Genomic DNA, 12,662 nt, shown 5'->3' with positions numbered 1-12,662 from the left:
ATTAATTTTTCTACCTATAAACCTTACATTTTAATAATAAAATATTTCAACTTCATTTATAAAAAAATCATTTGTACAATTAAGTATTTTCTAAATCTTTCCAAATAAAATTCTAAATCCTTCCACATTTATTGAAAGTAATGATTTTTCTAACTATCATTTATAAATTAGAAAACAGTCAATAAATAAGAGATTCCAAAGTTGTAGTCTATTTTAAATAAATTTCAACGATATGATACTGTTTTTTTTTTCTACTATAAAATACAGTAATCCATCACAAAACTAAACGTACATTATATTATTTTTGGATATGAGCACTTTTAGAGAAAAAAAAATTATTTTCATGGCTTAAAATTGAACTATGCACAAATCAAGTTATAAAAAACTAGTTTTATTAATTTTATTAATTTCTTTAAAATTTGATTTTTAGTCCATATATAAGTTAGTTTTGATTCGTACAAAAATAATTTACGTCACCTTCTCCTGTGAAGCTAGCTAGTTCACTCTGATGTAAGTAAATCATAATGGCGTGTCTTAATTCATCATATCATATAATGTATTTGGGACACGGAAACTAAGGTATTAAGTGAGATTTGTGAAAAAAAGAAAAGAGTGATTAAAGGTTAATTTGATGTGTGAAGCAGTTAAGGCAAAGTGAAGATGAGGCCCCAGTAGAGGGGAAGTCCGTTGATGATCGTAAATGGAGCCCCACTTGATTAGAATTTTGCCTCTTTTGCAGGAATCTCTTCCTTCTCTACCCGGACCTTCATCTGTTTCTTTCTCTGTCTCCCTCCCACTCTCAGACAGACATTCGGACAGCGACATCTTTCTTAGTCTTACCTTTCACTTCCAATGACATTGCAAACCAGACAACCCTAATCCATTCTTATTCCTCTTCATATTCCACCTCAATGGTAGCTGGCAAGGTCAAGCTCTCAATGGCTTTCCCCAAGTCCCCTGCGCCCCCCACTCCTCCCCACTCCTCCGCCACTAAATCCTCCCTCACGCGCTCCTTCGCCACTTACTTCTCACGCTCCTCCGCTCAGGTTCAGCCCCGCCCCTCCGACGTCCTCGACCTCCTCCGCCTCGTCGAGGACCTCCGCGAGAGAGAGTCTCGCCTCAAAACAGAGCTTCTCGAACACAAGCTCCTCAAAGAAACCGTCGCCATCGTTCCCCTTCTCGAAAACCAGATTTCCGCCAGGGACGCACTGATAGAAACTAATAACAACAAAATGGAACAAGTGGAGGCAGACAACCGGAGGCTCAGGAACGAGCTCCAACAACTTAAGCTCCGAATGGAAGAAGAGAAAACAGAGAGCCTAAAAAAGACTAAAGCGTTGGAAGATGAGATTGCAGAGCTCAAGAAAACGGCGTCGGATCATGTCTGCAAGGCATTGGTAAATGAACTGCATTCTTCGATGGAAAACGACGAGCATTCTTCGGTGAGGCTTCAAGCACCTTTGGAGGTGCCAGCGAGGTCCACTTTGGTCAAGAGTTTGAAGAAAACGGCGTCGGATCATAGAAGTGTGAACCACAAGCAGTTTGAAGTAACTGTTCAAGATTTTAAACCAGAAATGGCTGAAAGTGAAAGGCCGCGTCGTGACTCGGTGGAGCTTGCTGATTCTACTGAGTCCATTTTAACAAGATCACGTGCGCCTCGCGTTCCCAAACCGCCACCGAGACCATCGTTGTCTTCTTCATCAATGCGCTCGCGGTACACCGAATCTGCGGCGTCGGAGAACGGCAATGTCGAAACAGAGAAAGTGATATCACGACCTCCCCCGCCGCCTCCTCCTCCTTTTAAGGCTTCGTCTAAGGCTGGTCCGCCTCCTCCACCACCGCCGCCGAAGGGGAGTAGGCAGGTTACGGCGAAGGTGAGGAAGGTGCCGGAAGTGGTGGAGTTCTATCATTCCTTAATGAGGAGGGAATCGCAGTCCCGGCGAGAATCACTCTCCGGCGTGGTAGAACTGCCCCCTGCAGCCAATCCACGTGACATGATCGGTGAAATTGAGAATCGTTCGTCTCACCTGCTCGCGGTAAGTGTGGCACCTGTTTTTTGCTGAAATTACGAATGTGCCACTGGTGTCATTGTCAAATGCAAAATGCTGACTAGCATGCTTTAATTTGAAATTGATTTTATTTTTTTCACGTAAGACAGCAATTAAATTCGAATTTGGGTGCCCACGACTTTGACAATGCCGCAAAGTAGATAGTCACTTTATGGAATCACTTTTTTAATTGTCGAACTACAAAAGGGAAAAGAAGATCCTTCATTAACTATGTCCAAGAATTATTGGGTTTAGTTATTTGGTTAGAGCCTAATTTAATTTAGTTTAGCATAAATAAAGATGGCTTCTTGAATGATCACCTCAACAACATTTCCTTTTTTTTCAGATTAAAACAGATGTTGAGACCCAAGGAGACTTTATTAGATGCTTAATCAAAGAAGTGGAGGGTGCTGCATTTACAGACATTGAAGACGTTGTGCTCTTTGTTAAATGGCTTGATGACGAGCTTTCCTATTTGGTATGTATTGTTGGATGATATTATTTCTAAACAGAATTTCTACAACAATATGTTGTGCAAATAGCATTTAGATTAAGATAAAAAAGAAGATTCATTTGCTATGGTGTTGGTTTGTACTTTAGGTGGATGAACGAGCAGTGTTGAAACACTTCGATTGGCCAGAGAAGAAGGCCGATGCACTGCGCGAGGCTGCGTTTGGGTATTGTGATCTGAAGAAGATAGAATCTGAGGCTTCCTCATTTCGTGATGATCCTCGGCAGCCATGTGGTCCAGCTCTCAAAAAGATGCAGGCTCTCTTTGAAAAGTATGCGTATTCCTGACCCACATGCGAATATGATAACAACATGATCTGTAAAATGTTAATTCAACGTTCTTTTGCACACAACCTTAAATAACACTCTAATGTTGCGTTAAAAACTGTGTTATGCCAGATTAGAGCATGGAGTTTTCAATATCTCGAGAATGGGAGAGTCAGCAACAAATAGATACAAAGTCTTCCACATACCTGTACAGTGGATGCTTGACAATGGTTTTGTGAGCCAGGTAAGTTTTATGATCAATTGTGAAGTGACATATACTTAATTTTAACTACATCCAGTATGGATAACCTCAGCCTATTATCTTCGATGTCCCAGTGACCAACGGCCAAAAGTTGTTTCAATTGATTTAGACTACTACAAATGATTAATATTGTAGATTTCTAAGAGAATCGTATCGGTCTTATTTGTTTAATAGCGTTCGTTACTTCACTTTAAGTAAGCACATTTATAAATATCAATTCATTAAATTTCATCCTGTCTCGGAATAATACAATCCGAACGCTAAAAGATTGACAAAGTTAACTACTGTATGTGGTGCCTAATGTAACACCAAGATGCAGTGCTGGTAGCAAAACGACAAAGCAAAGGTTGGATTCTTACTTGTTTGTCTCTGCAAATTTCTGCACGAGCACATGTGAAATCACAGATCTCCAAAATCCATCTGTTTGTCTGCTTAGTCGTTTAAACTTGAATAAAGAGAACGAGATTCCTTATTCCTGATCATTAATATCTTTGTCGCATTCAAATGGCAGTTAGATGGATCATGGATAGTACACATTTAATACGTTTTAAATTACATAAATAATAGAGTAACGAAAAGGCCACATCCTTCATACATGCGAATAAACAAACATAATTAGACATGGATAGCTTGGTACTTAGGTTGGTAAGGTAAAATGTTGATTACCTTATTTAATTTTTTTCTTCTGTGACTTAACCTTTATGTGATGACAGATCAAGCTGGCATCTGTGAAACTAGCGATGAAGTACATGAAGAGAGTCTCTGGTGAGCTTGAGACAGTTGGTGGTGGTCCTGAAGAAGAGGAGCTCATTGTCCAAGGAGTTAGATTTGCTTTTCGAGTGCATCAGGTAAATCATACATATATGTTTCAACGATAATACAAAACAGATAGAGCATGATGGGCCATCTGAAATAATAATGAGCTGTTGATGTTTGGCAGTTTGCTGGGGGGTTTGATGTGGAGACAATGAGAGCATTCCAAGAATTGAGAGATAAAGCGAGGTCATGCCAACTTCAATGCCATAGCCAGCAACAGAAATTTTTTTGCAGGTCTGCGACGTACTAGTGATGGAGCAAACTCAGCTTCACAAAAATTAGTAGCACCCATTTTGATGTATAGATAGTGACATTTTGCTTGTGAATAACAATAGAATGGCCATCACTTTACCCAGACGCAATCATAATTCACCCATTCATTTATGAACGACTTGGATAGGGAAACCACTCAATCGGTAACACCAATTGTTTCCTCTCACTCACGTTGCTGTTATTGCCAATTCCTCCAAACCCACTTCCTTAATACTGGTGTCTTTTATATTTATTTCCGACTCTAATACTAGTACATTGTTTTTGTTTTGCGTGATTCATTCATATAGGTTGATTCAGTTAATTCAGACTTATTTTATGGCCAATAAAAATTTCTCTGTTAATTCAATCATGTAATTGAACCCAGTAATTTATTAAAACAGTAACTGGTCCATCTTATTTTATATCACATTTAATAGCTTAACACGTGTATTAAATTAAAGAATATAATTAATATTTTTTATGTTACTTTCTAATATGTTTTTATTTTTCTAATTAATTATTCAATTCCAAGAATTGAAAGGAATACTCTTAATGAGTTTGGATTATGGGTAGTCTAGAAACAGGAATATTTAATGCGTCGTTGGTTTAGTAAGACGACAGTTAGTGTAATTTTCTTTAAAACATAAATGGAGAGAGTATTACATAAAACATTTAATATAAAAAAATTGGAATCATGTACCGTCTATTAATTAGCACCAGGTTTTATTAGTTTTATAAGAATATGATTTCATTGATTAAGTCGTCAAATAAGTATACGAAAGATAAAACAGTAGTTATATTAATCCCTTCAATGATAAAAAGAGGAATATTTGCCATCTTAAGTGTGTATTATCATGAAATCGGTTTTTAATCGTGTATATTTCATGAATTCATTCTCAAAACTCATGATATGAAGATTGATTTGACAAAAAGATATGCAAGTTGAGGAAGTTTAAACTACAATTTATTTTTTGTAGTGAATAATGAACGGATGAACATGACCCGTGAGGTATTACCATCCGTATCCATAGACTAAGCTCTTTTATATTCAATACTCATAGCTTGCCCTACTATGAAACTTGTAAATTTTCTGTCTATTCTGAGTTATTTGTACCATTTTTAATAAATATTTTATTTCTATCTCTATAAATAGTAATGCCTATTATTGTAAAGAAATCATTGAATTTTCAAAACACCAGCAATTCTTCACAATAATGACTGGCTATAAATATTGAACAGATGGTAATATTTATGCGGATAAAATCTCTAGTACAAACAAAATGAATATGCTGTGTGCTTGAGTTTAGTTTGAGATGGTATATACGAGTCAATCCCAGTTTATACAGTGAAGAGTGTGAACTTTTTTTCTTTGGGCCCTTTAAGACTGATAAATGTTTTCTTTGGTGAAGTACTTCCAATCAATTGCCACTCAAATTTATGGTTGCAGACCATATTCTGAGGAGAAAGAGAAAAATGGTCAAATTAAATAGAAAACTTATGTTTCACTGTGGACTTGCTATGATTCTACTTTACTTGAATTAAAAACATACCAAACAATTCAAATCCATGAGCATGCAACGTCGTAAGGCTTGAACCAGTGCGAATAAGTCTCAATTTTCACCTCTCTACAACGAGTACAAATATCCCTCTTAGATTCTGGTCACCTTAAGTTTGTACACATTCTGTATAAGATTAAAATTGATCCCACTTTAAGATTTTTGCATTAATAAACTCCCATTACATGTTTGGATTTAGTTACAAGAACTTAAAGATTATATTTATTCTTAAACCATTTTTTTCTTCATTTTGTATAATGAAATTCGAAATATATATTATTTTTTTATAAAAAAAAAAATCTAGTTTTGATACATATTTTACATGTAGGGACAGGGTATTTCTTGTTGGACTTGCAACAAGCATTTAGCTTTATAGCGCGGAAATAATAAATCTTAATAGGGATTTCGTTTTGACAAAATTCTTTTTACGTATTTATAAAATAAAATTTTACATAAATTAAATGCATATTACATTAGGGACGATAAACTAGGTTATGATCTGTTTGTTGACTTGTTAACCTATCAAAATTTGGTAGATTGGATTACAATTTTTAATTAATTAACTCGTTTTGAGTTATCAACCTAGCAAAACAAAATGAGTTAACTTAATCACTCACTTTTTAAAATTAAAAATTATAAGTAAAAAATAATTTGAAAAAAAATTCTTATATTTTATTTATTTAAAAAAATATAAGTATACAATAATACTGTAACTTAAATCAAAAATTAAATTTTAATAATTATTTTAATTTATCAAATTAGAGATATTAATTAGTTAGTAAAAATTTAAAAAATATTTGCATTATTAAATGTTTTTAACATTTATACAAATTTATAAAACTAAGTTTAAAAGAACTAGAATAATAATAAAAATTTTAAAAAAATTACAAAAAAAAAGGTCAGTTACCCTTTGTAGAGCGAATTCGGACTACTTTTACTACGTGGACCCATTCTAACCAGCCCAACATTTTACAAATCAATGACGGAAAACGGGTCGAGTAGCCCATTTAACACTCCTATATTTCATTCGACTAAAAAATTAAATTAAAGAGTAACCATCACGAAAAGAATTTTGTAAATTATTTTATGTAGAAATTAATTTTGACTTCAGTTTCTTTTTATTCTTTATAAATAAATTCATCCCATGAAACTACAGGGAATAGAGACTTCTTTGTCTGCTTATGAGTAAAGATATCATGAAAATTGGAATGCATGAATTTACCAATCAGGATTTGTCGTCCTTATGCTGTCTCGATCGCAAAGAGAGATTATGATTACTTACGCTTCCTAATTATAGTTAAACTCACTTTTTGTTGAAATAGAAATAGCAACAATGATGCCATAAAAAAGTCCTTTTGCATATTAATTGCCATAACTTTTCTCAGAAGTCAACTGCTGAGGTAATTGGTTGTTAAAATGCCTGGTCACTGCTGAGATAATTGGTTGTTAATATTAATTATCAGAAAAGCACAAAAGAACCACTAGATTCTCTTTCTTGGAAGGAAGGAAACAGTTTCTTAGCTACACCATTCTGTGATTCAATAAAATTATATTACACCCTTGTAAAGAAAATACTTATCTAGGTATGCAACACTTTGATCCCTCTCACTTATTCTGTAAATTATTCTTCAAGAATCCTATACTTTTGTTTTACAATTGGTTTTTACCCCTTTGACAGTATCTATCCCCCAAATAATCAAGTAAATCTCTTACACTAGCTGAATATATAACCAAGGGATGAAGAAAAGGGTCAATAATAATTTGTGTGGAGCTTCATCTTCATGAGGTGAGAGCTGCATATAGGAGCTGGTTCCAAGTGTCAGGTAATCCTGGTAGGCACCAGTGGCTGCAGTCATTGCCTGCATGATCTCCACTATAAGCAGAAGGGTGAGCATCCTTCCTTAATTGCGAGAGCAGTGTAATATCAAGTAGATAAACTCGAGTATTCATCTTCTTCAATACACTGTTCAATATGGTAGTTGCTGGAGGTAAACCTGCAGGATATGTTGATCCAGACAGTGGTTGAAGCTCTCCACTGCAGCTTCTCTTCGGTTGGTTCCAATCCTTCCCTCTGTTTATCGAAAAATATTTATTCAGCTCTTCAATATTGCACTTGCACATATCAAATGAGAGAAGGAGTTACTTACTGATAATGAGTTGGAGAGATGCCTTGAAAGAAGACTTTAGTTTTGGAGGTATCAACATTCAGATCAACCCATTTAGCCCAAGTGGTTAATCCTTTATTGTATGCCTCCAAACGGTCCATGTTCTTAACCAGATTGGGTCCATCTCTGATATAATCCCATCTGAATATGAACATCACCAACAACCGTTAGGCCACACCCAAAAACAAAAGACAACGAGGTAATAATACAATAAAATGGACCCTCCCATGTTAACTTTTAATGTAACAAGGTTATGTTAGAAATTTTGTATCCTCTTTCACCTAATAGTATGCATTAAATATTTTGCATAAACGCATAATACCCCTGAGATCTTCCGGTGTGGGTCCACCAATGCCACGAGTTGAAAATCAACAGGTCCATGCCTTTCCACGCATTTCCAGCAACAATGGAGTTCAATGTAAGGACTCGCCCAACATTTTCTCGAATTATATCTACCAAATATGGGGTGCGGTATAGCTGTATAGTTACTCCATAGTCCTGCACAAACTCACCAAACACTAATCATTATCTATCCACTTTCCATGGCTCAGATTCAATTCCATTTACATCATACCCACATTTATATGTGTGAGATAGATATTTCACAAACCAAACAATAAAGTGCAAAACAACCAGGACTCACACTCACTATAAAGCATTCATCCAAATCCAATTCTTATAAAAGTCAACTCATATTCATATATATATATATATATATATATATATATATATATATATATATATATATATATTATTTTGATATCATATCTATCTTATTCTAGCATGCTTCATCTCTAATTTTCTTTCAATCATAAGCACAGTATAAAAGTGATTAAACAAAGTACTTTACCCTAACATCGTTTTCAAAAGGGGAAGCATGTATTGGCATACAAAAAGTATTCACGTGAAAAATAATAACTGTCAACAAACATGCTCTGTTCTGTCAACGTCACTTTCTGAATATAATATAATACCATCTTTTTATAAGTATTAATAACTAATTACTAACTATAATTCTAAAATATATCAGCAAAAGAATAAAAGCAATAAATCTTCAGCAAACAGTTAACGCGAAAGAGACATAATAACAAAAGGTTTGAAATTAGTATTATGAAAAAAATCTAAAGCGGGGGAATATATTGCTGCGCATATTTATTGAAACTATTACCTTAAACATGGAAAAACGGTGATTATTCAAACTTTTGTCAACTTGCTAGTAATCACGTGAATAGTTATCAGAATAAAACGTTTGATTAATCAATCAAACCTGAATGCACTAAGGGATTGCTACCTACTGATTGAGATCTGAAATTTATAATATTATGGATTTTGTAGCTTAACAAAATTAGCATGCGATATAGATCGTTTTCAAACAGAAAACGCTAGCCAACTTGTGTCATGTTCTATGATTGATACGAAGCAAAGTAAGATAATGAACAAAATAATTGCGAGGAGCCTCCAAGTTGTAATCACAGGTTGGCATGCACAGCCTGTCATATACCATAGATAAGCTCAACAGTGCATAAAATCTACAATTTCGTGTCAAAATCAGACCCTTCTCTATTAAGTAGAATTTTGGTTTCCCTGCAACGTGAATTACTATGTGCTGTTTTTTCTTCAACTTTTTCTTTAGGGATCACTACTACTACTTTTATTTCTATTCTTTATTTTGAATATTTGATTGGTCCTGGCCCAGCAAAAGGAATCTTCTCCTGTCCAAGGAACTATTCAAAGGTATATCATTAAAGCGTTGGTTCATCATATCTGCTTAACTTTGTGGGCAATGGGTTTTGTATTCTTAAATCCATGTAGTTCAGCCTTCCATCTATCAACTTTTGAAAAATAAAACACAAAAAAAGAAAAAAAATAAAAATTTAATCCAGCCTCTCCATTCCTACCTCTCCTCTATATCTTTATTTTAAAAGTGACAAGTGTGATAGAGAGGTGCACGAGGTTTGATTTTGATGTATGGTTAGCTTTTTTCTAAATATATCATATTGGTATGGAGATTGAGTATTTTGCAAGCTCAAACTCTATGTTCCTTTAGTGTACCAAAATAAGAAACTTTTTTTTTCTAGCTTTATGTCAAAATCTAGCTTGAATTCTGTAAAGAAACTATAAATATAATAACCGGGGTGGGAGAAAGCTTAGGAAATTAATGATGGAAGAACCAACACGGCATAAACTATGAAAGAAAAAAGTCACATGGTGCGATGGAGAAACAAAGAAGGAGATGAAAAATGAAGAAAAAGAGGGAGGATTGTGTAGAGTGACGCCTGGTGATTGACACAAAACCAGAAATGAGACAAAGTTGTAAAAAGAAAAGTAAAACAAAAGCAAACCTGGAAGGTTACAGTGGACAGTGATTCTTTCCTCAAAAAGCTGCTCTTGGTATTTGGCACCGACGCATGAATCATACAGGATAGTGATTCCCACATGTTGAGACTCAGAGAGTCACCCACAAACATTATCTTCTTACCCTTCCACCTGTTCAGGAAATCCGCACCATCGAACCTACACCAGACAAATTGCAGTCACACTAACAAAATGCCATTTTATCAAACACTTTCCACAAGAGTTTTTCCAGTTTTTGTCTCCTTTTAGTTTGGGAGAAGAAAAAAATACAGGAGCAAAAAAAAAATTAAGTAGGATGATTCACAATATGAAATTGTACAAGGGCAAAAGTTAAGACGTGTTTCTTAATTGTGCTATTCAATATGAAATCTGGAAACAAAAGTGGTTGGTCCCTTCCACGGAATCAAATTTAAGACTTATTGCCTCATTTATCAAACAACTTCCAAAATTAACTTGGTTGGTGCATGTTTGGTAAAAGGTGGGTTGACAGTTGTTTTCTGAAGCAACAATTGGTGTTTTAACGATCATTTTTCTATAATGTTAGTCTATTTGTAAGTCCAAACACACTACTAAACTATTTCACTATTTTTGTGGAGAAATGAATATGAGAGCTGTATTTCAATGTTGCCAGTACAGACTATACTACTCAAATATGTTCTCTTCTCGAGCAAAACTTGAACGTAACTGTTTAGAGATCATGTACTTAAATAAAAACTAGAGTTTTATGGCAAACTCTGCCACCTATAATAGAGTTCTAATACTAATTGAAAATAGTACTAAGAAATAATTAAGATATTACATTAAAGATTCTTCCTTTTTTGTTTTTCCATAAATATTGAATCTGGGAACAAAGTTAACACTTGGATTGAGAAAGTTGACACTACCTGGGTAAGGAACATGAATCAGGTTTCCAAGCATATTTGAGGTACTGCTTGTCAGGTCTTCCATATTTTTGGCAATCAAACTCAGGATCAATGAAGGGGCAGGTCGAAGAGTCATAGAGAGGATAAGAAGGGTCAACCACCCAACTTCCCGAGAAAAAATTGCACCCATTTGCTATTACTGCCTTTTTCCCTCCCAAGCCACTCACATTGTGGAATTTTGCAGCTCTTGCTTGGTGCAGGGACAAGAGGCAGCATAACAGGGTGAGCAGGCACAGAGTGGAGACCCTGAAACCCATACAAGAATGAAGAATGAATAGCCTAAAAGCTGAGAAAGAGATAAAGAAAATGTGAATGACAGTTTGTGTGTGCTTATGGGTCATATATAGGACGGAGAAACTCAACAAAAAAGAAGTTCTTGGTGGGTTCCCATGGTGGGTGCTGTAGGACACTGATTTTCTCTCTCTTAGAAGGAGGGATCTTGGATGGATTTTGTCTACGCTGTGTGCGGTCGTTATGGGATTCCAAAAAGAAAATGTTTTGTTTTTAAGGGAAAAATCAAATGTTACTTACCTTTTAGCTTGGGAACTGAAATCTTCTGTGCATTTCATTCCATTGGCATAGCAGTGTAAATGTCGAGGACCAAAAGGAATCTGCTTCAATAAATTAGAAAACAAGAACTATTACTTGCCAAATATATTAATCCTAAATCTAGAAAAAACAATTATGTTATGCTGTGTTTTGTCTTTTTAGATTTTACCTCTTTAAAGACTTTTTCTTCTACATTTGAAAATTTAGCACTAACTGACCAATAATACATTAATGTTTTGTGATTGAATAGTTAATTTTTTTCTAAAGTTGTGAGAAAATACAAACTAAAAGTCAATCAATTCTGAAAAAATAATAAAAAACACATTTTAATAGCTTAATAACTCGTGTTTAATATTTAATATATACATATGTGTATATGAGAAAATATGTAAATATTGGCATGTGTTAAAAACGCATATTCTTAGTCATAAAAATTGTATATTATTTTTTGAAGTAAACATATCTTTAGAATATCGTCTAAGTAAAAATAATTGCGTTTGCATATAATTTATGACGTCATGTTTAATGTTGTTGTGCAAGGCGATAAACTATAAAAGAAGAATAAAGTTTTTTTTTTTCAAACAAACTCATCTTAAACTTTGCAAGTAAAAAAAATATTAAACTTGAATTGCGTGGTCTAAAAAATTAAATATATAAATAAACTACCTTTGCTTGAAAATTTTATTATTTTTTTTGTCTTTTTAAAAACGGTATAAATTAATGTCTAAAAATTTAAAATAAAATAATCAATATTATTCAAAATAATAAACTGGTGATCTGAAATCACATGACGACTATGTAATTAAAATAATTGGTCCGTTTCAATATTACTGACTGGGGACAATCTGTGATGACGAATTTTAGAAACTAACTTAAATAATTAAGGATATTTACCTGTAAACTTAATTTAAGGTGCGAGGATGGGAAACACCAACTGAATTGAATTAAATTATATGGAA

At 34.3% G+C, this 12,662-nt stretch overlaps 2 protein-coding genes across 3 annotated transcripts; one reads left to right on the top strand and one right to left on the bottom strand.

The window, feature by feature from the left end:
* The first annotated feature begins 631 nt into the window (after positions 1 to 631).
* LOC114187436 (protein CHUP1, chloroplastic-like) lies at positions 632 to 4,482 on the top strand. Its single transcript, XM_028075697.1, has 6 exons — positions 632 to 2,036; positions 2,395 to 2,526; positions 2,649 to 2,830; positions 2,958 to 3,069; positions 3,801 to 3,935; positions 4,028 to 4,482. Exons 1-6 carry the CDS (start codon positions 912 to 914, stop codon positions 4,151 to 4,153), a joined length of 1,812 nt encoding a protein of 603 aa, XP_027931498.1. The 5' UTR covers positions 632 to 911; the 3' UTR covers positions 4,154 to 4,482.
* A 2,695-nt stretch (positions 4,483 to 7,177) lies between these two features.
* Positions 7,178 to 11,814, bottom strand: LOC114189090 (protein trichome birefringence-like 38). Of its 2 annotated transcripts, XM_028077799.1 has the most exons (6): positions 11,686 to 11,814; positions 11,116 to 11,400; positions 10,219 to 10,390; positions 8,199 to 8,374; positions 7,859 to 8,017; positions 7,491 to 7,782 (listed from the first exon to the last, which is right to left on the bottom strand). In XM_028077799.1, the coding sequence occupies exons 1-6, from the start codon at positions 11,721 to 11,723 to the stop codon at positions 7,491 to 7,493; spliced, it is 1,122 nt and encodes a 373-aa protein (XP_027933600.1). In that variant the 5' UTR covers positions 11,724 to 11,814. The 2 variants fall into 2 exon arrangements, with proteins under 2 accessions (XP_027933599.1, XP_027933600.1); XM_028077798.1 differs by lacking the exon at positions 11,686 to 11,814 and having other exon boundaries at positions 7,178 to 7,782; positions 11,116 to 11,610.
* Positions 11,815 to 12,662: the final 848 nt, after the last annotated feature.

The sequence above is a fragment of the Vigna unguiculata genome, chromosome 6, assembly GCF_004118075.2.
Source record: "Vigna unguiculata cultivar IT97K-499-35 chromosome 6, ASM411807v1, whole genome shotgun sequence".
Taxonomy (NCBI): Eukaryota; Viridiplantae; Streptophyta; class Magnoliopsida; order Fabales; family Fabaceae; genus Vigna; species Vigna unguiculata.
The sequence above is the reverse complement of the archived record's forward strand: the minus strand, read 5'-3'. Positions and strand labels throughout refer to the sequence as shown.